The sequence below is a fragment of the Pollachius pollachius genome, assembly GCF_949987615.1.
Source record: "Pollachius pollachius genome assembly, chromosome: 17".
Taxonomy (NCBI): Eukaryota; Metazoa; Chordata; class Actinopteri; order Gadiformes; family Gadidae; genus Pollachius; species Pollachius pollachius.
Window position 1 is genome coordinate 17979490 of NC_136950.1, and position 21011 is coordinate 18000500.

Genomic DNA, 21011 nt, shown 5'->3' on the forward strand with positions numbered 1-21011 from the left:
TGTTGGTGGCATTCTACCGTAGGCTAGCATCTCACGCTGCTATAGCTAGCGGGCTAGCTCATTAAGGCGTTTCTTGGTGAGCAACGGAAGGTTGTTTACCACCATAACAGCTTAATGACTATTTGCCAATCGCTGCCCTGCACTTAGAGCTAAGCCCAGATGTGATCCTAGCCTCCAAAGAGTCTGTGGCCTGCATATCATATCTTATTTATAGATTTAGAGGAGCCCTTCCATTCATTAATGTCATGCCTCTAGTGGTCATTGGGAGAAGTGCCATTTAAAACCGCTGGAGTAGTGGACAATTTAGTGATTGGGTGGTGGTGGTCTGTTTTTTGTTGATAAAAGTAGAAATAGTCACTGTAGGGTAGTCTGAAGATATTATATAGTATTCTTTGGTATTTAGCGTGTTGGAGCATGGTATTCTGGTTAATACAGTAAAAGAGGGTGCAGGCATTCTGGGTAATACGGTAGGAGGGGGTGCAGGCGTTCTGGGTAATATGGTAGGAGTAATATGGTAAAAGAGAGAGCAGGTATTCTGGTTAATACGGTAGGAGTAGGTGCAGGTATTCTGGGTAATATGGTAGGAAGAATGTCACCTTTCAGAGCTGAAGGCCAGAGCAGGAAGAATGCCAACAAAGACCCTTTCACTCAACAGCTAGCCTCCTCCTAGCCCCACCCAGCCCCTCCTCGAACTCTCCCCCCCAACACACACACCCACACACACACACACACACACACACACACACACACACACACACACACACACACACACAGAGTCCCAGAGCCAGGCCGATGCAGTCTAATAGCCGAAGCGTGGCCGTTACACTAACACTCCGAGCCAGTGAGCCATTCCCTCCAATCATTACTCTCTGGTGGAAAGGCCTGTTTATGCACACACACTGTTTAAACCTGTGTATGCGTGTGTCTGCGTGGGCGTGCATGTGTGTGTGATTTTAACTGAACTACAGTTGCACTTGTGTTATTCATCACTCCCCCCTGAAACAGACCAGCTGCAGCTCCAGTTCTGGGGAAGTGTTCGTATTCCTGGCAGCCCCCATGTGTTACACGGCTGACATTAGTTCTGATTTAGGAGCCGGAACATGAGACCCTGTTTCGTCACTCTGCACGGCCCGCGGAATGCTTACTTTAGGCCTGGAGGATGTGTAGTGTGTACTATGTGTCTGGGGGTTGTGCAATAGTTACTGTAGGCCTGGGTATCGTGTAGTTACTGTAGGCCTGGGTATCGTGTAGTTACTGTAGGCCTGGGTGTTGTGTAGTGTGTACTGTAGGTCTGTGTATTGTGTAATATGTAGGTCTGTGAATTGTGTAGAATGTACTGTAGGTCTATGTATTGTGAAGTATGTAGGGGTTGGGGGTTTTGCAATAGTTACTGTAGGTCTCGGTGTTGTGTAGTTACTGTAGGTCTGTGCATTGTGTAGTAGTTACTGTAGGCCTGGGTACTGTGCAATAGTTATTTTAGGCCTGGGGGTTTTGTAGTAACTGTAGGCCTGAGGGTTGTGTAGTTGCTGTAGGCCTGGGGGTTGTGTAGTTACTGTAGGCCTGGGGGTTGTGTAGTTGCTGTAGGCCTGGGGGTTGTGTAGTTACTGTAGGTCTGTGCATTGTGTAGTATGTAGGTGTGTGTGTAGTAACTGTAGGTATGGGTATAGTGTAGTTACTGTAGGTCTGTGTGTAGTTAATGTAGGTCTGTGTGTAGTTACTGTAGGTCTGTGTAGTAGTTACTGTAGGCATTGCTGTTATGTAGTTATTACTGTAGGCCTGGGTATTGTTTAGTGTGTAGTGACTGTAGATATGTGTGTAGTGTAGATCTGGGTATTGTGTAGTATGTACTGTAGGTCTGGGTGTTATGTAGTAGTTACTGTAGGCATAGGTGTTGTGTAGTATGTAGGTCTGTGTGTAGTGACTGTAGGTCGCAGTATTGTGTAGTTACTGTTGATCTCTGTGTAGTTACTGTAGGTCAGGGTATTGTGTAGTATGTACTGTAGGTCTGTGTGTAGTTACTGTAGGCCTGTGTATTGTGTAGGTACTGTAGGCATGTATATTGTGTAGTTACTGTAGGCCTGTGTATTGTGTTGTTAATGTAGGCCTGTATATTGTTTAGCTTCTGTTAGCCTGTATAGTGTGTAGGTACTGTAGGCATGTATATTGTGTAGTTAATGTAGGCCTGTGTATTTTGTAGCTACTGTAAGCGGCATATTCTTTAGTTACTGTAGACCTCCATATTGTGTAGTAGTTGTTGCACTTCACAAAGAAACATTCATATTTTCCATTTCTTTTATTTTTCAATAATTTAAGCAACTTCATATTGACACCGTGGAAATGCTTTCCAATAAGCGGAAACATTTCCCGTAAAAAAAAACTTCGTACAAACAGAATTCCTAATAAACTCCGCCGCTGTCCTCGTATCCTGATGTGCAAAGTTAGAAAAATAAACTTTAGTTTCCCATGACCCTCCCGCCGCCGTGCGGCTGAGAGGCAGAGGGGATGGAAGGCACTAGAATGCGTCGGCTGAGCCCGCGGTCTCTCCCGTCGGCAGCGAAACCAACACCGTGTACTGAAGCTCCTCTGTTTCACAGAGGTCCTAGAGGCCGTTCTCAACCGCCTCGTAGCACCAGAGGTCATGAGGGAGGGGCAAGGGCAGGGAGGTCAGGGGTCAGGGGTCAGGGGTCAGGGGGTCAGGGGTCAGGGGTTCAGGGGTTCAGGGGTCAGGGGGTCAGGGGTCAGGGGTCGATGAAGGAGATGGCGATGTAGCGGGTGCCGTTGGTGGTGGGCAGGCCCTCGTGGAGGTGGGTGAGACGGCCGGGGTGCATGAAGCTCCAGCCCTTCCTGGGAGACTCGATTGAGCAGTTGTAGCGGTGGAACTTACAGCCCCCACCCTGGGTCGGGATAATAACAATATCAGAGATTAATATTACTGGTTATTATAATTAATATCAGGTTCATATTAATCTTAAACCTGCAGCCACAGCCCTGCGTCGGGATAATAACAATATCAGAGATGAATATTAATGGCTATTATAATTAATATCAGGTTCATATTAATATTAAACCTGCAGCCACAGCCCTGCGTCGGGATAATAACAATATCAGAGATTATTATTACTGGTTATTATAATTAATATCAGGTTCATATTAATCTTAAACCTGCAGCCACAGCCCTGCGTCGGGATAACAACAATATCAGAGATTAATATTAATGACTATTATAATTAATATCAGGTTAATATATTAAACCTGCAGGATCCGCTATTGGTCTAAACAATAACAACACCAGAGATTAATATTAGACAGACAAGGAGTTATGATTAATATCAGGTAAACATTCAACCTGCAGCCTCTCGCAGAACCACTCATATCAGGTTCATATTAATATTTTAGATATGAGTAGTCATTTCAGAGCGCCTAGTGTTGAGGGGAGAGATCGCTCACCTCGAAGTCCAGGTGTTTGTTGTTGAGGGCAATGTTGATGGTGAAGGTGGAGGAGTCATGGTGCGGCCGCAGGTACGACTGCCTGCCCGGCGTGTACTTCACTACGAAGTTCATCACAGCGAAGCCCTGGGAAAAACACAGGCGTTTTAGCGTGTTTTCCACCTAGACCTGAGCTCACTGTAAACCACCCTTATCTGGACCTTCTCAAAGGGATGCTTGTTGAATCGCCTCTGCCCATGAGCAAGTATGTTTTAACAAAGTACCTTTGCTATACCTCGGTGTAAAATTACTGTAGTATTTACCTTGGTGTAGTACTATAGTATTAACCTTGGTGTAGTACTATAGTATTAGCTTGGGGTAGTATTTACGTGTAGTACTGCAGTATTCACCTTGGTGTAGTAGTACTGTAGTGTTTACCTTGGTGTAGTATTATAGTATTAACCTTGGTGTAGTACTATAGTATTACCTTGGGGTAGTGTTTACGTGTAGTACTGCAGTATTCACCTTGGTGTAGTAGTACTGTAGTGTTAACCTTGGTGTAGTACTATAGTATTACCTTGGGGTAGTATTTAATTGTAGTACTGTAGTAATTACGTGTAGTACTGCAGTATTCACCTCGGTGTAGTGGTAATGCAGTACTCCAGTATTTACCTTGGTGTAGTACCCACTGAACACCTTCAGGGTGACTGGGGAGATGTACTCTCGAATGAAGTGGAGCCACTCCTTATCGAAGCCGATCTGCTTCATGTGGATGTCGTCTGTAGGGACCGTCTCGTAACCGCCGGTGATGCGCTTGTCCTGCAGCCAATCAGGAGAGAGAACCAGATAGGCCAATCAGGAGAGAGAACCAGACAGGCCAATCAGGGAGCGAACCAGACTGGCCAATCAGAAGAGAGAACCAGAAAGGCCACTCAGGAGAGAGAACCAGACAGGCCAATCAGGAGAGAGAACCAGACAGGCCACTCAGGGAGCGAACCAGACTGGCCAATCAGAAGAGAGAACCAGACAGGCCACTCAGGAGAGAGAACCAGACAGGCCACTCAGGAGAGAGAACCAGACTGGCCAATCAGAAGAGAGAACCAGACAGGCCACTCAGGAGAGAGAACCAGACAGGCCAATCAGGAGAGAGAACCAGACAGGCCTCTCAGGAGAGAGAACCAGACAGGCCAATCAGGAGAGAGAACCAGACAGGCCTCTCAGGAGAGAGAACCAGACTGGCCAATCAGAAGAGAGAACCAGAAAGGCCACTCAGGAGAGAGAACCAGACAGGCCAATCAGGAGAGAGAACCAGACAGGCCACTCAGGGAGCGAACCAGACTGGCCAATCAGAAGAGAGAACCAGACAGGCCACTCAGGAGAGAGAACCAGACAGGCCACTCAGGAGAGAGAACCAGACTGGCCAATCAGAAGAGAGAACCAGACAGGCCACTCAGGAGAGAGAACCAGACTGGCCAATCAGAAGAGAGAACCAGACAGGCCACTCAGGAGAGAGAACCAGACAGGCCAATCAGGAGAGAGAACGAGACAGGCCACTCAGGAAAGAGAACCAGACAGGCCAATCAGGGAGCGAACCAGACTGGCCAATCAGAAGAGAGAACCAGACAGGCCAATCAGGAGAGAGAACCAGACAGGCCACTCAGGAAAGAGAACCAGACAGGCCAATCAGGGAGCGAACCAGACTGGCCAATCAGAAGAGAGAACCAGACAGGCCAATCAGAAGAAAGAACCTGACAGGCCAATCAGGAGAGAGAACCAGACAGGCCAATCAGGAGAGAGAACCAGACAGGCCAATCAGAAGAGAGAACCAGACTGGCCAATCAGGAGAGAGAACCAGACAGGCCAATCAGGAGAGAGAACCAGACAGGCCTCTCAGGAGAGAGAACCAGACAGGCCAATCAGAAGAGAGAACCAGACTGGCCAATCAGAAGAGAGAACCAGACTGGCCAATCAGGAGAGAGAACCAGACAGGCCTCTCAGGAGAGAGAACCAGACTGGCCAATCAGAAGAGAGAACCAGAAAGGCCACTCAGGAGAGAGAACCAGACAGGCCAACCAGGAGAGAGAACCAGACAGGCCACTCAGGGAGCAAACCAGACTGGCCAATCAGAAGAGAGAACCAGACAGGCCACTCAGGAAATAGAACCAGACAGGCCAATCAGGGAGCGAACCAGACTGGCCAATCAGAAGAGAGAACCAGACAGGCCAATCAGGAGAGAGAACCAGACAGGCCAGTCAGAAGAGAGAACCAGACTGGCCAATCAGGGGAGAGAACCAGACAGGCCTCTCAGGAGACCGGCCAAGGCTGTAGGTCCATTTACCCTGCTACCTCCTCTACCTCGACCCCACTTCCACTAACACCAGCCTACCTCCTCTACCTCCCCCCTAACCCCTCCCTGCCTCCCCCCTACCCCCTATAACCCCACCCTACCTCCACCCTACCCACTCTTACCCCACCCTACCTCCACCCTACTCCAACTTAAAGCCTCCCTGGGAGGCCCAGATGTTTCCTGTGTAGCTGCGCTGGCTGGGAGCCCCAGCTGAACATTAGATTCTCTTCACTGGAACATGAGGCAGCGCTGAAACATCACGCCCCCACACCGAGCCAAGAGCCTGCTCCGCCGAGGTCACCAGGCCCCAGCCAGACTCAGGGCTCACCGGGGGGGGGGGGGGGCTTCAGCGGGACCCACCTCATGTCTCCCCCCGGACCAGGAGCCGTAGTTCTCCATCTCCTCCACGATCTCATCACAGGCCGTCTGCGACAGAACGGGGAACCAGAACACATCCGGGCACGGCTGCAACACACAGAGCACATTCCTGAAGGCCTGATGGATGGGCGCTGAGTCCCACAGCAGATGTTCTGGTGTGGGACTGCATCATTATCCGCTGTTCCCACAGCGCTGCGCACACCACTGGGAGCGTTTTGATGGATTCACTGTTCTGCTATCCTTATTATTTTTTGACGATTACAACAACATGAAAAAGCCTCATAAAAATGACCTGGAACGTTTTCAATGAAACCAATGAAACCAGGCCTTTTGACCAGATGACACAGAGGATCATGCTGAATCATAACATAACCAGATAACATCTGAAACATAACCAGATATCACAGATGAACATCTCAAACATAACCAGATAACAAGCTCAACATCTGAAGCATAACCAGATAACATTCTGAACTGAAACATTACCAGATAACACGCTGACCTGAAACATAACCAGATAACACGCTGAACTGAAACATTACCGGATAACATGCTGAACTGAAACATAAACGGATAACACGCTGACCTGAAACATAACCGGATAACACGCTGAACTGAAACATAACCGGATAACACGCTGAACTGAAACATAACCGGATAACACGCTGAGCATCTGAAACACGGCTGTGACAGACTCACCTGCTCCATGACGTTTGATGTGAAGATATGACTGTAGTTCTTGTGGATGTATTTTTCCTTCCAGTCCTGTGAACAGAAGTGGGAACCCCAGAAAATGTCAGGGAATGAATACAGTAGCATCATGTATAAACCGTGCTGTCCCATTACCCAAGACTAGGGCCACCCTGGTGAGCCGAGGAAGGTACCATGAAGGCAACACTTTTTGTGGGACAGAACTGGTCACCCGATGCTGTAGTCTTTTGTCGTTGGACAACATCAATGTTCAGTGTATGAAGAGGCCTCAGACGCTAGCTCCTCACAGGGCAAGCTATCACTACTAGCATGCTAGCTCCTCACAAACCCGGCTATCGCTACTAGCATGCTAGCTTCCTCACAAACCCAGCGGATGCCACTCCCATGTCCAACTCCTCACTCAGAGCAGGCTAACGCTACACCCACACAAAGCACCCAGCCGGCTACACTATCGAGCGCTAACCCTTACTTAACCTAACACCAGGTCCCCGCCATCACTCATCAGCCGGCAGCTCAACCCTAGCCTGACGGCACGGCGGCCATCATTACGTCTGCAGATTTATGCTAGGTGTTTCATAAGTCTAGCGGGGGAGCGCACTCACCACAGGGTTCAGGAAGATCTGCCAAAGGTCGTTGTTGTAGTGGGAGGTGTTGTAATTGGCGGTGGAGATGAGGCGCCCAAATTCTTGGCGGTTGGTGATGAACATGAAGACTCCCTGGACCAGAACAGTCAGACGTTAGCGACTTGGCGGCGTGCAACATCCAGCTCAACACGCCCGGCGCTCTCAGACGTTTACCAGGACTGGCGTGTCAAAACAAATCCGGTGTTTGTCGTTAGTGTTTAATTCCAGGGTGCCGGCCCGCTGGAATCCTTGGGTTGCTCTAGAGCTGTCACTGATGAATAATCTAGGATTATTGATCTGTGTGTGGGATTATTCCTTTATTATTTGTGTCAAATAATCTAAGATTATTTGGGCTAGGTGGCGGGCTAGGGTAGGGGTGTTAAAGCGCTGGAGTGAGGGGGAGAAGATGTTAAGAATTAGCTTTTGTTTCTACGCAAAGATTCAGATGGAGTCATAGATTAAATGTTGCTGAGGCTTGATTAAAACCAGATGGCTAAAAGTAGAGGTCTCCCCTCTATCCTAATCTCCTACTCTCTAAGGAGCCATGAAGAATGTCTACTACTCTCTAAGGAACGATAGGGGATGTTTCCTGCTCTGTAAGGAACCATAGATGATGTTACCTACTCTTTAAAGAACCAAAGATTGTAGAAGTCTTCTACATTCTAAGGATCCATAGATGATGTCTCCCACTCTATAAGGGACCATAGATAGTCTCCTACTCTCTGAGGAACCATAAATAGTCTCCTACTCTCTAAGGAAGCATAGATACGCACACCTACATTTAAAGGAGCCATAAATCTAGTGTTCAAATGAATGTATCCTCTCACTCAGACCAGACAAAAATATAAATATATTTCCAGAGAGCGAGCCAGGCTTTTATCACTCCTGTGTTCCTAGCGCAGGGTTATTGGATTTATGTGGGTCCGAATTGTGTTTATAAGAATGCCGCTCTGAAGAAAGCCTCAGACGTTTTTAAACAAATGTTTTCAAAGGTTGTGTGTGGGTGCACTCTACGTTCTATTGGTCTTAAACACCGGCTACCTTCTGGATGCTTATGTCACCGATTGGAAACACAGTACAATACAGGTCAACGGTTAAAGTAATGAAAGTGGGGAACCTTTGGGGGTCTGAGCATATGGAACGATTCCGGAGAAGGGGAACCCTTCTCCCTGTGGCTCGTCTAAAACAAAGGAGAAGTTCTGCTGTAACACAAGGGTTCTGGAACTGGAATATCATCACAAGTCTTCTGCAGAGGTTAGCGGGGCGGTGTCGGCGGTGAGGAGGGGGTGAAGGTGAACTGAGCAGGACCACGGCCACGGAGGTCTGGACCCAACAGGCTCAGGTGCAGCGACTGCCTTGCACAGCGGTGTGAAGGCAGACCGAGGACACAAGGCCGAGGACACAAGGCCGAGGACACAAGGCCGAGGACACAAGGCCGAGGACACAAGACCGAGGACACAAGGCCAAGGGCACAAGGCCAAGGACTAGCGTGAGGTCATGCACTCAGGGTCATGCACAGGTCAGAGGTCAAGGCTTTAGAGAGAGGAGGACAGCCCAAGCACACGGGGCGAGGTTGGTCCCCTGCGACGTCATGGAGACATGCTGGCATATGATCAATAGACGATTAAGGAGGAAGGCTGAGTTCGACAGAAATACCATCAGAGATACCTTCAGCGATACTATCAGAGAGACCGTCAAAGAGACCATCATGCCGGAGACACGGCGCCTGAATATACTTGCTAGGTTGTTGTCTGATGAACAGGAGAGAGTCTCAACATTCACAGACTTAGTTTACCGCTCAGCTTGGCCCGCCTGCCACATGCTAACCATGTGTGCTACGGTAACTACAGTACATAAATCTAGACATGACAGCACATCCTCATACATATATTCCATTATCCGGCAACGCAAGCATGCCAGCTTGCAATGTAATGTTATATACTGTATAGCAGGATGGGTGTTTTGTACTTAAGGTAATATGGTATGTAGCAGGATGGGTATTCAGGTATTTTGGTAATTTACTGTATAGTAAGATGAGTGTGTTTAGGTATTTAAGGTAATATACAGTGAGGAAGGAAGAGTGTTTAGGTATTTAAGGTAATATACAGTGAGGCAGGAAGAGTGTTTAGGTATTTAACGTAATATACAGTGTAGCAGGAAGAGTGTTTAGGTATATAAGGTAATATGCAGTGTAGCAGGATTGGTGTTAAGGTATTCAAGGTGCTCTGTAGCTGGGTGGGTTTGGGTCGTACCATCTCCCTGGTGTGTCTACTGTGTAGCGGGTGGGTTTGGGCCGTACCATCTCCCTGGTGTGCCGACACAGGGCCATGTCCGGGTCCAGTTTTTCCAGGACGAAGAGATTCTTCTCCTTCAGCTCGTCCCTCAGGGTGGCACCCTGGACCAGGTAGACATGGGCAAGGAACGGCACGTTCCACACGCCTCTACACGGGGGGGGGGGGGGGGGGGGGGAGGGGGGGGGGGGGGGGGGGGGGTTAGACCCAAACCAGGTCTAATCTAATCCAGACCCAGTCTCACCAAGTCTAACCCAGACCCAGTATAACCCAGAACCAGTCTCACCCAGTCTAACCCAGACCCAGTCTCACCAAGTCTAACCCAGGCCCAGTCTCACCCAGTCTAACCCAGACCCAGTATAACCCAGAACCAGTCTCACCCAGTCTAACCCAGACCCAGTATAACCCAGAACCAGTCTCACCCAGTCTAACCCAGACCCAGTCTCACCCAGTCTAACCCAGACCCAGTATAACCCAGAACCAGTCTCACCCAGTCTAACCCAGACCCAGTCTCACCCAGTCTAACCCAGACCCAGTATAACCCAAAACCAGTCTCACCCAGTCTAACCCAGACCCAGCCTAACCTATTTTTACCAGTCTTGGGGGGGGGGGGGGGGGTTAGACCCAAACCAGGTCTAATCTAATCCAGACCCAGTCTCACCAAGTCTAACCCAGACCCAGTATAACCCAGAACCAGTCTCACCCAGTCTAACCCAGACCCAGTCTCACCAAGTCTAACCCAGGCCCAGTCTCACCCAGTCTAACCCAGACCCAGTATAACCCAGAACCAGTCTCACCCAGTCTAACCCAGACCCAGTATAACCCAGAACCAGTCTCACCCAGTCTAACCCAGACCCAGTCTCACCCAGTCTAACCCAGACCCAGTATAACCCAGACCCAGTCCCACCCAGTCTAACCCAGACCCAGCCTGTCAAACCCAGCCACACACTACCCAGTCTAACCCAGGACTTGGCCCTGGGTCTGGTCAGCTCCAGGCTGACGACAGATCCTGGGCCAGGCGATGACCGAACCACCCATTAGTGCTGGCAGGTTTCCCCAGCAGCCAGAAGCCGTCTGCTGGCCTCGTTGGGACAGCCCAGTGCCGCCCCGCCCGCTGAGGTCGGCTCTGAACGTGGCCATTGTCACACTCGACCTTGAAAAGAAGCAGGGATCCAACTCACATCCGCTTGCCCTGCACGATGTCGATGTAGTCTTCAGAGCGGGCGTAGTACCCATCCAGGCTCAGAGAACCCCAGAAGTTAGACCACAGCTTCCCGTGACGTGTCACCAGGGGGGCGATCACCTTCCTGTCAGAGAGAGAGAGAGAGAGAGAGAGAGAGAAATACAGAGAGAGAGAAATACAGAGAGAGAAATACAGACAGAGAGAGAGAGAGAGAGAGAGAGAGAGAGAGAGAGGGAGAGAGAAATACAGCGAGAGAGAGAGAAATACAGAGAGAGAGAGAGAGAGAGAGAGAGAGAGAGAGGGAGAGAGAAAGAGAGAGTCACAGAGAGAGAGAAATACAGAGCGAGTGAGAGAGAGAGAGAGAGAGAGAGAGAGAGACAGAGAGACAGAGAGACAGAGGGAGAGAGTAAGCCAGAGAGAGGTAGAAAGGCAGGGAGAGAGAGACAGACAGAGAGGGACAAGGGGAGAGAGATAGAGAAACAGCGAGAGATATAGAGAGAGTTAGAGAGGCAAAGGGCGAGAGGAAGAGAGATTTCACACGCTATACCGCGTCTCAAACCCTTTTGTCTCGCAAACCTCACAAAGAAGGACGCCATGTTGTTTTCCGTCGTTCCGTGGTCACAGTGCGAACCTTTGTAGTGCTTTGTAGTCTAACCAATTCAATTAATTCCGCGTTTTAAACAGAGAAAGTTTATTGGCAGAGCCTGGAGTTCAAACCACCAGGAGGGAGGAGGCCAGCTCGCCGCACGCTCACATCGACTTTCTATTCCTGCCTTTTCCCCAGAGGACTTTTTAAATGTGAAATGATTTGTGTAATAAAGGTATGTCGGGCAGCCGTGACCTTCCCGCCTGAGCTGGCAGAAACAGGAAGCCTGGGGAGTATTTTTAACCTCCTTTCATGCGACTCTGAACTTCTGGTGGTTTTATCTCCTTCGAGGCGTGAGACCGCCCAGCCTGCCAGCGCCATGCCGGCTCTGCAACCCCGCCCACGCAGATCCAACATGGCTGACTCTACCGTTTATGTTGATAAGGATCCAACATGGCCTACTCCACCTGTTACAATATTGAGGATCCAATATGGCTGACTCTACCTTTTCGATTAATGGGGAACCAACATGGCCTACGCTACCTGTTCAGGTAATAACGATCCAATATGGCTGACGCTACCTGTTCAGGTAATGAGGATCAAACATGGCCGACTCTACCTGTTCTGTTAATGAGGATCCAACATGGCTGACTCTACCTTTTAGGTTAATAGGGATCCAACATGATTGACGCTACCCGTTGTGTCAACGAGGATCCAATATGGCTGACGCTGCCTGTGCTGTTAATTAGGATCCAACATGGCTGACTTTACCTGTTCTGTTCGATGAGGATTTTCAGAGTCTGCCGGTTGGTCAGCATGACGTCCGAGTCAATGCTGAAGTAGTAGTCACAGCTAGAATCCTTACGACAGAGGTCCCTGACACACACACACACACACACACACACACACACACACACACACACACACACACACACACACACACACACACACACACACACACACAGGAAGTTAAACCTCTGTCCATGACATTGATATACAGAGACAGATTCATTGATAAAGCGATGTAGAGAGACACACTGAGAATCAGTGAGAGACAATGAGAGACACATTAAGAGTGACAGTGAGAGAGAGACTGTGAGAGAGGGATCGAGAGACACAGTGAGAGTGAGACAGAAGTCTGGAAGTGGAAAGGAGAGAATGCCTATGAGCAAATTAGAGGAGGCTGATGAACCACAGACTGTAGTATTATGGGCTGGCGTGACTAATGATGTGGTTGATGAGTTGATTGATGTGAACACTGCTCCGGCTGAGTAATGATGGGTGAGGTTCTGGGTTCTATTCCTACACATCCTGCTAGCATCAACCCCTTACATCATCTCCTACCATATCTACCCCCTACACATCCTGCTAGCATCAACCCCATACACGTGGCCAAGTACCATCAACCCCATACACATGACCTCTACCCTACACATGACCTCTACCCTACACATGACCTCTACCCTACACATGACCTTCTACCATCTCTACACCCTAGTTCAAGGCTTTAGCTTCTCCAGCTCTATCTCCTATTAACCTTTCTAAAGGAGGATGTGAGTCCAACACACATCCCTATATCTTTTTAGCAGAGGAGGGCATTGTGGGTAATGCGGTCCACCTACATGCCCATGTTGCGGGCGTCCCCTTGGCTGAGGTTCTCCTCCGGTCCAACCGCCTTGAAGCTCTTGAAGTGGTGACGGTGCTCCGTCCAGAACTTCTCGACGTGTTTCTCATGGAGGACTTCCTGACCACACGACATGAAGACAACATGAAACCATCGCGCCTCCAAAGCACTGGGAGGTGGAGGAGGTGTTTAGTGGAGGTGCGGTGCTGGAGTTGGTGGGTCAGTTGGTATTGGTGGAGGCATAGAGGGAGAGTTGGTGTAGTGGTGGAGGCGGTGTTGGGCATTAGAGCTGGAGGTCGAGCAGCGGAGTTGTGGTGGTGTAGCGGGGGGGTCCCACCTGGTTGTGCAGGAACAGACTGAGCTTGTCTCGGGGGTAGTCCAGGGTCAGGAGCCTCTGGAAGAACTCTGGGAGGAAGGGGGAGGGCTGCTCGATGAAAATTCCCAGCAGCACCTCGGGGTAGGCCTGTGGACCAGAGAGACACTCTGTAACTCGACGGTAAATAAACAAGTCGAGTTAATGGAAGTCTGCACCATGATTCATAGCTGTCCAAACATATGATGTCTCAACTGGTGTTCATCATACTGGATGCCAAACGCTTAAATGACCACAGAAGGTCCACCGCTCTGCTCCGGCTGCGCCGACTGAACCACATCCCTCTTGCTGCCTTCGCCCGCATTCAAAACAAGCGTTTTTGGTGCGGGTCAGGCGCCTCGCGGCAGGCCAGATAAACCAGTAACACGCGCTTTGGCTCCGACCGCACCGACAACACTCCCAACGCCTAGCCATTCGATGATGTAACATGTGAAGCCGCTCAGTCCATGAGCTCATTTCAGCGTGGTGCTGGGATATGGTATGAAAAACGGTTCTCCAGCAAGCCTGGTATGTACAGTATAACGGCCTATATATATATATAAATATATATATATATATTCTACGGCTTTCAGCGCTCAGGGTCTGTTGTAGAGACGGTGAGAGCAACACAGAGCAGAAACTCTTTTTCCCATGATGCTCGGGCCAAGCCACAGTCTAGAGAGACTGTCCAGCTCGGGATGGTTTGCAGTTCAAACGGGAATGGGAGGAAAAGGCTAATTGCTGAACTGTTTTTAGCTCTGAGGAGGGCAGCAGGGAGGACCATCCTAACCTCCAATCACGCCACCAGCGCTTTGTCTGTGTGTGTGTGTGTGTGTGCCAGCGTGTCTGTGTGTGCCAGATAATGTGTGTCTGTGTGTGTGTGTGTGTGTGTGTGTGTGTGTGTACTAGCGTGTGTCTGTGTGTGCCAGCGTGTCTGTGTGTGCTAGCGGGTGTCTGTATGTGTGCGTATCTGTGTGTGCTTGCGTGTGCGTGTGTGTGCATGTGGGTGTTTTTATGCATGTGTGTGTGTAATTGTGTGTGAGTGCCAGCGTGTCTGTGTGTGCTAACGTGTGTGTGTGCGCTAGATTTTGTGTATGTGTGTGCGTGCACGTTTGTGTGTTTGTGTGTGTGCCTGTTTGCACAGCAGGACAAACGGACCCAGACGAAATTCAGCTCTCCCGTTGGTAACCCCAGTTCACCCCGGAACATAACACATCTACAATGTAATAATAACTAAAAGAGGGATTCAAACCGGGAAAGGATGACCAGGATTTCCCGTCAGTACACCCACTACCCTTTCATGGGGTAATGGAAGGTTCCCGGGTGAATTGGCATTTATTTGTTGTGACAAAACATCTGCATACTTCAAACGCCCAGCAAACTGAATGACGGGCTCTTTCATATTTCCGAATATTGCAGACAATGTGAGAACGCGAGTGTTGTGTTAACCTCCACCGCAGTGTGGAATAGAATATAGAGGAGTTATATAATGTACATAATATCCATCATCTGGTCGTCTGAACTGTGCCACCGGCTCGCCAGTGACCGCGGTGAAAAAACCCGAAGGCTGGACAGGGTGGTCAGCCCACTAACAGCTAGGTTAGGTCTCCAGCCTCCTGGGCCGGCCTTCACACGGCCCTCTGGACCCTGGGAACACTGCTCTCTCCCTCTTCCTCCTCTCCCTCCACCTCTTGTTCCTTCACCTCCTCTCCCTCCTCCACCTCTTCCAGCTCCTCTCCCTCCTCCTCCTCCTCCTCCTCCTCCTCCTCCTCCTCCTCCTCAGTAGTCTGGACCATGCTAAGCCCAGGCCTGGATACATGAGGGTTGGCTCGGACCCTGTCTTCCCTCTGGTCCTCATGGTGGAGGCCACGTCAGATACCCCTCACACCAAGAGGAGGACCAGAGGGAAGCCAGGGTCTGAGGCAACGTCCGATACCCCTCACACAGAGAGAGGAAATTGAGTGAACGAAGCATGTCCATCACCCATTGGTTTACACACCACGGCTATGCCCATATTTGGCACCGTTTTTGTCAACATTGAGGGCAGGACTTGATGTATAGGGCCAAAACTAATTAAAAATCAACATTAATAACTTTTTAATTAAATACCATTGCCAAGATTAACTGGGATCCGATCCGAACGAGACATTCGGTTTATGGGCCTCATATTACGAGAACGAAATCCCATTCCTCCCTGTTGACTAAAGGGCCCCACACACAGCCCAGACAAACCAACGGCCAACTGCCTTTAACCGACCACTCCGTTACCTATCGTATGACCTTTTCGGCGGAAAAGTTGCATTGAAACCTACCACGAAGACTACTGCCAACTGCAAAGTAGCGAGTACGTTCTGCACTTGCGTGAGATGCAATACGTCTCCTTAACATTGGGCGGCGCAAGTCCGCCCCTCCCACACACCGCGCTGATTTGCTGGTTATCAGAGGCTCAGATCCTCAGACGCCAACACCCTTAGACTTTGCTTGTTAATTCGGACCAGACACAGTCCACTTAGTTGCAGAAGCTTGCAAAACAACTGAACACAGAGACTCATCCGAGTCTCTGCACACGCTTTATATGGCGGTTGAGTGTAGCAGCCTTAAAGTGTATTTCCAGCAAAAATTTGACCCAGAACTAACGGTAAGGCTCAGACTTGGAAAACAGTCTTTTTTAATAAACACCCGGTACTCTAACTAAGTTGTTGATTCTTCGTTTTATGTGTAAGGACCCTAGTCATGCTACTGCAGAGGTTTGGTGCTATTTTGAGCAATATTAGTGGTTTAAAAATGACGAATTGGAAGAATTCACACCGCGCCTAGCCAATATAATTGAAGCCATTTGGGCTGTTACATTGCTCCATGTTTGCGACCAAGCTCTCTACTTGATTATCAATGAAAAAAAGTGTCTTGAGGGCTCATTTTATGGGTCTTCATGACAAAAAATGTCACTCTGCATTATCCTCCTCCACGACGCCCCCTACAGGCCGTCAATGGAACTACACACCGGTCTGCTGGGGGTGTACCTACCTCCAACTGAGACAGGTCCAGCATGTTGCGGTCGCAGACGGTGCAGGCCTGCTCGTTGTTCCAGGTGTTGGGGACGTAGTTGGCCAGGTAGTTGAGATAGATCTGGAAACACATCAGGAGGTCAGTACCAGCGTACATCTCCACTCTCTCTGGTAGCTCAGTGGACCAATGGCCGGCTGCTAACACCACTCACATTCTAAATGGAAGCAAGGTGTTTATATATCTATTTTTAACCTTTATAAAAGGTGGATGTGTATACAACCTACCTCTATAACTGGACTCTCTTAATTTCAAATCACTCGTACAATCCATTAATTAGCATTAGCTCTAGATGCTTGTCAGCTTGCTCTTGAAGCTAGCACATTAGCTCAGACGCTAATCAGTGCACAAGCTCTAGAAGCTGCATTACCTCTAGATCAGGGGTCTCAAACTCGCGGCCCGGGGGCCAATTGAGGCCCGCTGGATGTAATATTGTGGCCCCCTACTTGACATCAAAGTTTAGTGTTAGTGCGGCCTGCCCGTTGTTGCCAAACGCACATTTTTGCTGAGACGCTTGCCACGCTTTTTTATCACTTGTGATAGGATGACCAGATGTCCCGGTTTTGCCGGGACAGTCCCAATTTTGAGTTGCGTGTCCTGAGTCCCGACAAAAGCCAAAGGACGCTAAAATGTCCCGGTTTCCTCCAACCACTATGAAATGTCCCCTGTTGTCAGCGATTACATAGCCAACGTGATCTAATTACAGCCCGATCATTAACTTAGATTGGGTCAGTTGTGCTACTTTTTTTTGTGGAATACTTGATGTGGCACAGCCTGACCCAGACTCTACCTCCAGTGGCCCCCAGGTAAGTTGAGTTTGAGACCCCTGCTCTAGATCCTCGTGGTTTAGCTCTAAGGCTAGTTCAGCTGAGTTAGTTCTAGATGCTTCTGCATTAAGTTTACGCATTAGTTTCAGTGCTAGATGCTTATTCATTAGCCCCAGTGCTAGATTCTAGTGCATTAGCTCTGGATGCTAGTGCATTCGCTGTGGCGGCAAGTGTGTTAGCTCAAGAGCTACATGGTTATGAATTAGCTCCAGCGCTAGATTCTAGTGTGTTCGCTCTGGATGCTGTTGCATTAGCTCTGGACGCGAGTGCGATAGGTCCAGCGCTAGAAGCGCATGAATTAGCTCCAGCGCTAGATGCTGTTGCATTAGATGTTGGCGCGAGTGCGATAGCTCCAGCTTCGGCCCGTTTGGGGGCAATGAGTCATGGTGGATTTGGGCTGGAGAATGCATGGCTCTCTGCCAGACAGCTGGAATGTGAGGAGTGGGGAGCTGGCTGGGTAGGAGGTTGATTACAGTATCTTACTGTTCACACACACACACACACAGACACACACAGACACAGACACACACACAGACACACACACACACACACAGACACACAGACACAAACACACCCACACACACAGAGACACACACACACACACACGCACGCACACACACACGCACACCCACACACACACCCACACACACACACAGAGACACACACACACACACGCACACGCACGCACACACACACACAGGGAGGGGAGAGGGGGAGGGAGAGACAGAGGAAGACGAATAGGGAGGTTGGAAGGGAGAGACCCAGAGGGAGAGAAAGGGAGAAAGAGAAAAGCCAGGCTCCCTCTGGTCGAGGAGGGTGCTTGGGTTCCTGGGGGCCCTCCTACGGAGGAATATTATGAATACTGACGCCATGGAAACATAGCGTATGTACAGCGTGTGTATGCACCATCAAGCCCCGGCTAGATCTAGATGCATAGAACTGCGTAGATCTAGGTACACCGACCACCGTAGACCGTCCCAGACCTATAGACGGGGTTGTGCCCGCTGTTGAGAGGATGGGCAGGGGCAGAGGGCACGGCATCACACTCACTTTGCTGTTCCTGTTGCCGTGGACGACGACGGGCAGGCTGTCGTACACAGCGTTCCTGACTCGGACCCGGTCGGTGCCGAAGTTCAGCAGGACTTCATCTGCCAAAAGAGACACATGTTCACACCTCTCCATAAGTGGCCTCTGGCCTCTAGACCAGAGGGCATCCGGCCTCTAGACCAGAGGGACCTGGCCTCTAGACCAGACGGCATCCGGCCTCTAGACCAGACGGCATCCGGCCTCTAGACCAGACGGCATCCAGCCTCTAGGCCACATGGGACCTGGCCTCTAGACCAGAGGGCATCCGGCCTCTGGGCCAGAGGGACCTGGCCTCTGGATCTTCTCTAGACCAGGAGCTGACATCTGGCCTCGTGCTGGTCAGAGTATACACCAACAACAAACAAGCAGCTACCGAGGATTAGAGTAACAATCCCTGGAGTTCGGCTCGCAGACCCTCTGACCACACGCAGAACACTGAGAGACAGGAATGGTTGATCCTTCCTTTTCAATATTTTTAAGGATTTGCAATTCTGGAGAGCTCAGGGTTCTCTGAGCGTGCGGTCGGGTCCCATTTACGCACTGAAACTGTTTTGAGGCCTTGAGTGGTTGGTTTGGTGATGTCACTCAAAACGAGAAAGAACGTTCACGTCATGCCCTGCGGGACCACTTTGGGTCACACGGGGCCCCCAGACGTCCCCTGGCATCTGGACCACAGATGCCCTTCTGGGAGTGCTCAGAATGTGCGGTCGGGGTGTGATTTACACACTGAAACTGTCTTGAGGGCCTTGAGTTGTGGGTTTGGTGATATCACTCACCGATAGCCCCGTTCAGATTCTGGAAGATCTGGCACTTGTGGTCTAGAGTCATGTTGAGGCCTTCCTGAGGGGAGAGAGAGAGAGAGAGAGGGAGAGAGAGAGAGAGGGTTTTAATGTATGCAGTAATCGATTTTTTTTAAAGAAAATCGATTATTGAAAAACACATTTTTTAATAATTTTTATTAAAATTATTCAAATGTCATCATCGCAGCATGCGCTGAAAAAGTGAGTGTTTAGAGTTTGTCTAAAGTCTAGTAACCAAACAATTGTTAATCTTCAAATAAAATCCAAACTTAAAAAATATATATATTTGTCATTCATGGGAAATCGATTAAATTCGATAATCAGGTTTGGTTTGAAAAATCGGTTATTTTATTTTTAGGCCAAATCGCCCAGCAGCCCTATTGTGGAGTCCATGGGAGCGTTTAGAGGGATGACCTCACAACCATGGGGTTCAGCTCACCCTCTGCTGGAAGTCCAGGTAGGTCTTAGTGTAGAACAGCTGGTCGTCGTCGTTGTCATGGAGATTCCACTGGCCCACCATTTCTTTTATGGAAGTGCCGTATCCCATAATTCCTGAGGGTGACAATCCAGGAAAGTTAAACGCGGGACGTAAAAACTGGTTCTTTAACACCGTTCTATAGAAGAGCCACAGAGGTCCCACAGATGGGTCTCCACAGGGTTAGAATTACATATGCTGGGAGGAACGTTTCCTTGGCAACGGACCAGCGTTAAAAGTGGAAATTTTTTGGCATAACCTCATGATCAGGAAGCGGAACCCCCGCACCCGCAGACCGCTGCATGAGAATGTAACCAAGCAGGGATCCAGTGCCAAGCGAGGCTTATATAACACTGTATCCCCCCAGCACCAAGCTAAACGTAAACAAAACTGGCTAACCCCAGCGCTAGGCTAAACTTATTTAACAACGTGCTAACCCCAGCTCTAGGCTAAACTTATTTAACAACGTGCTAACCCCAGGAGCAAGCTAAACGTAAACAAAACTGGCTAACCCCAGCTCTAGGCTAAACTTATTTAACAACGTGCTAACCCCAGGAGCAAGCTAAACGTAAACAAAACTGGCTAACCCCAGCGCTAGGCTAAACTTATTTTACAACATGCTAACCCCAGCGCTAGGCTAAACTTATATAGTGCCATGCTAACCCCAGCGCTAGGCTAAACCTATTTAACAACGTGCAAACCCCAGGACCAAGCTAAACGTATATAGCGTCATGCTATCCCCAGGACCAAGCTAAACTTATAAAGCACCATGGTCATCGCAGCACCAAGCAAAATAAATATAACACCGTGGTGAACCCCGTGCCAAGCTAAATGTACATAGCAGCCGGCTAACGCAAGCGCCAAACTAAGCTTCTATATAATCGTGCTAACCCTAGCATCAGGCTGAATGTATATAACACAATGCTAACTCCAACGCCAAGCTAAACGTATATGGCTTCATGCGAAACACAGCACATGGCTAATTTTACATATAGCACCGTAAACATTAAACCAGAACACTGGGTTCAAGGGTTCCACCCTAGCCGTAACTGCTTGTGTTGCTGCTCTGTGTGAAGTCTTTGTGTAAAGATGTGTAGTTTCTGTCTAAAGATGTGTTGTTTTTGTGTAAAGATGTTTAGTTTGGGTATAATTTGGTCATTTGTGTGTCTATTTTCTATAAAGCAGAAAGTATATGGATCAGTTTAATAAACGGTGAAGGAGAGACATGGTGGAAAATTG

The 21011-nt window shown here is 49.2% G+C and overlaps 1 protein-coding gene across 2 annotated transcripts in view; it reads right to left on the minus strand.

The window, feature by feature from the left end:
• Positions 1–2318: 2318 nt before the first annotated feature.
• The window catches only part of plod2 (procollagen-lysine, 2-oxoglutarate 5-dioxygenase 2), a 31845-nt gene continuing 13152 nt past the window's right edge, over positions 2319–21011 (minus strand). The window contains exons 5-20 of one of the 2 annotated variants that reach the window (XM_079755158.1): positions 19737–19849; positions 19274–19337; positions 18462–18559; positions 16546–16647; positions 13507–13632; positions 13168–13289; positions 12317–12421; positions 10958–11083; positions 9785–9926; positions 8603–8665; positions 7465–7578; positions 6851–6916; positions 6134–6238; positions 4099–4245; positions 3448–3573; positions 2319–2894 (exon numbers count right to left, since the gene is read on the minus strand). In XM_079755158.1, the coding sequence (XP_079611284.1) occupies positions 2739–2894; positions 3448–3573; positions 4099–4245; positions 6134–6238; positions 6851–6916; positions 7465–7578; positions 8603–8665; positions 9785–9926; positions 10958–11083; positions 12317–12421; positions 13168–13289; positions 13507–13632; positions 16546–16647; positions 18462–18559; positions 19274–19337; positions 19737–19849 (1775 nt within the window). In that variant the 3' untranslated portion in view covers positions 2319–2738. The remainder of the gene's footprint in view (positions 2895–3447; positions 3574–4098; positions 4246–6133; positions 6239–6850; positions 6917–7464; positions 7579–8602; positions 8666–9784; positions 9927–10957; positions 11084–12316; positions 12422–13167; positions 13290–13506; positions 13633–16545; positions 16648–18461; positions 18560–19273; positions 19338–19736; positions 19850–21011) is intronic. The other variant, XM_079755159.1, reaches the window with a different exon arrangement.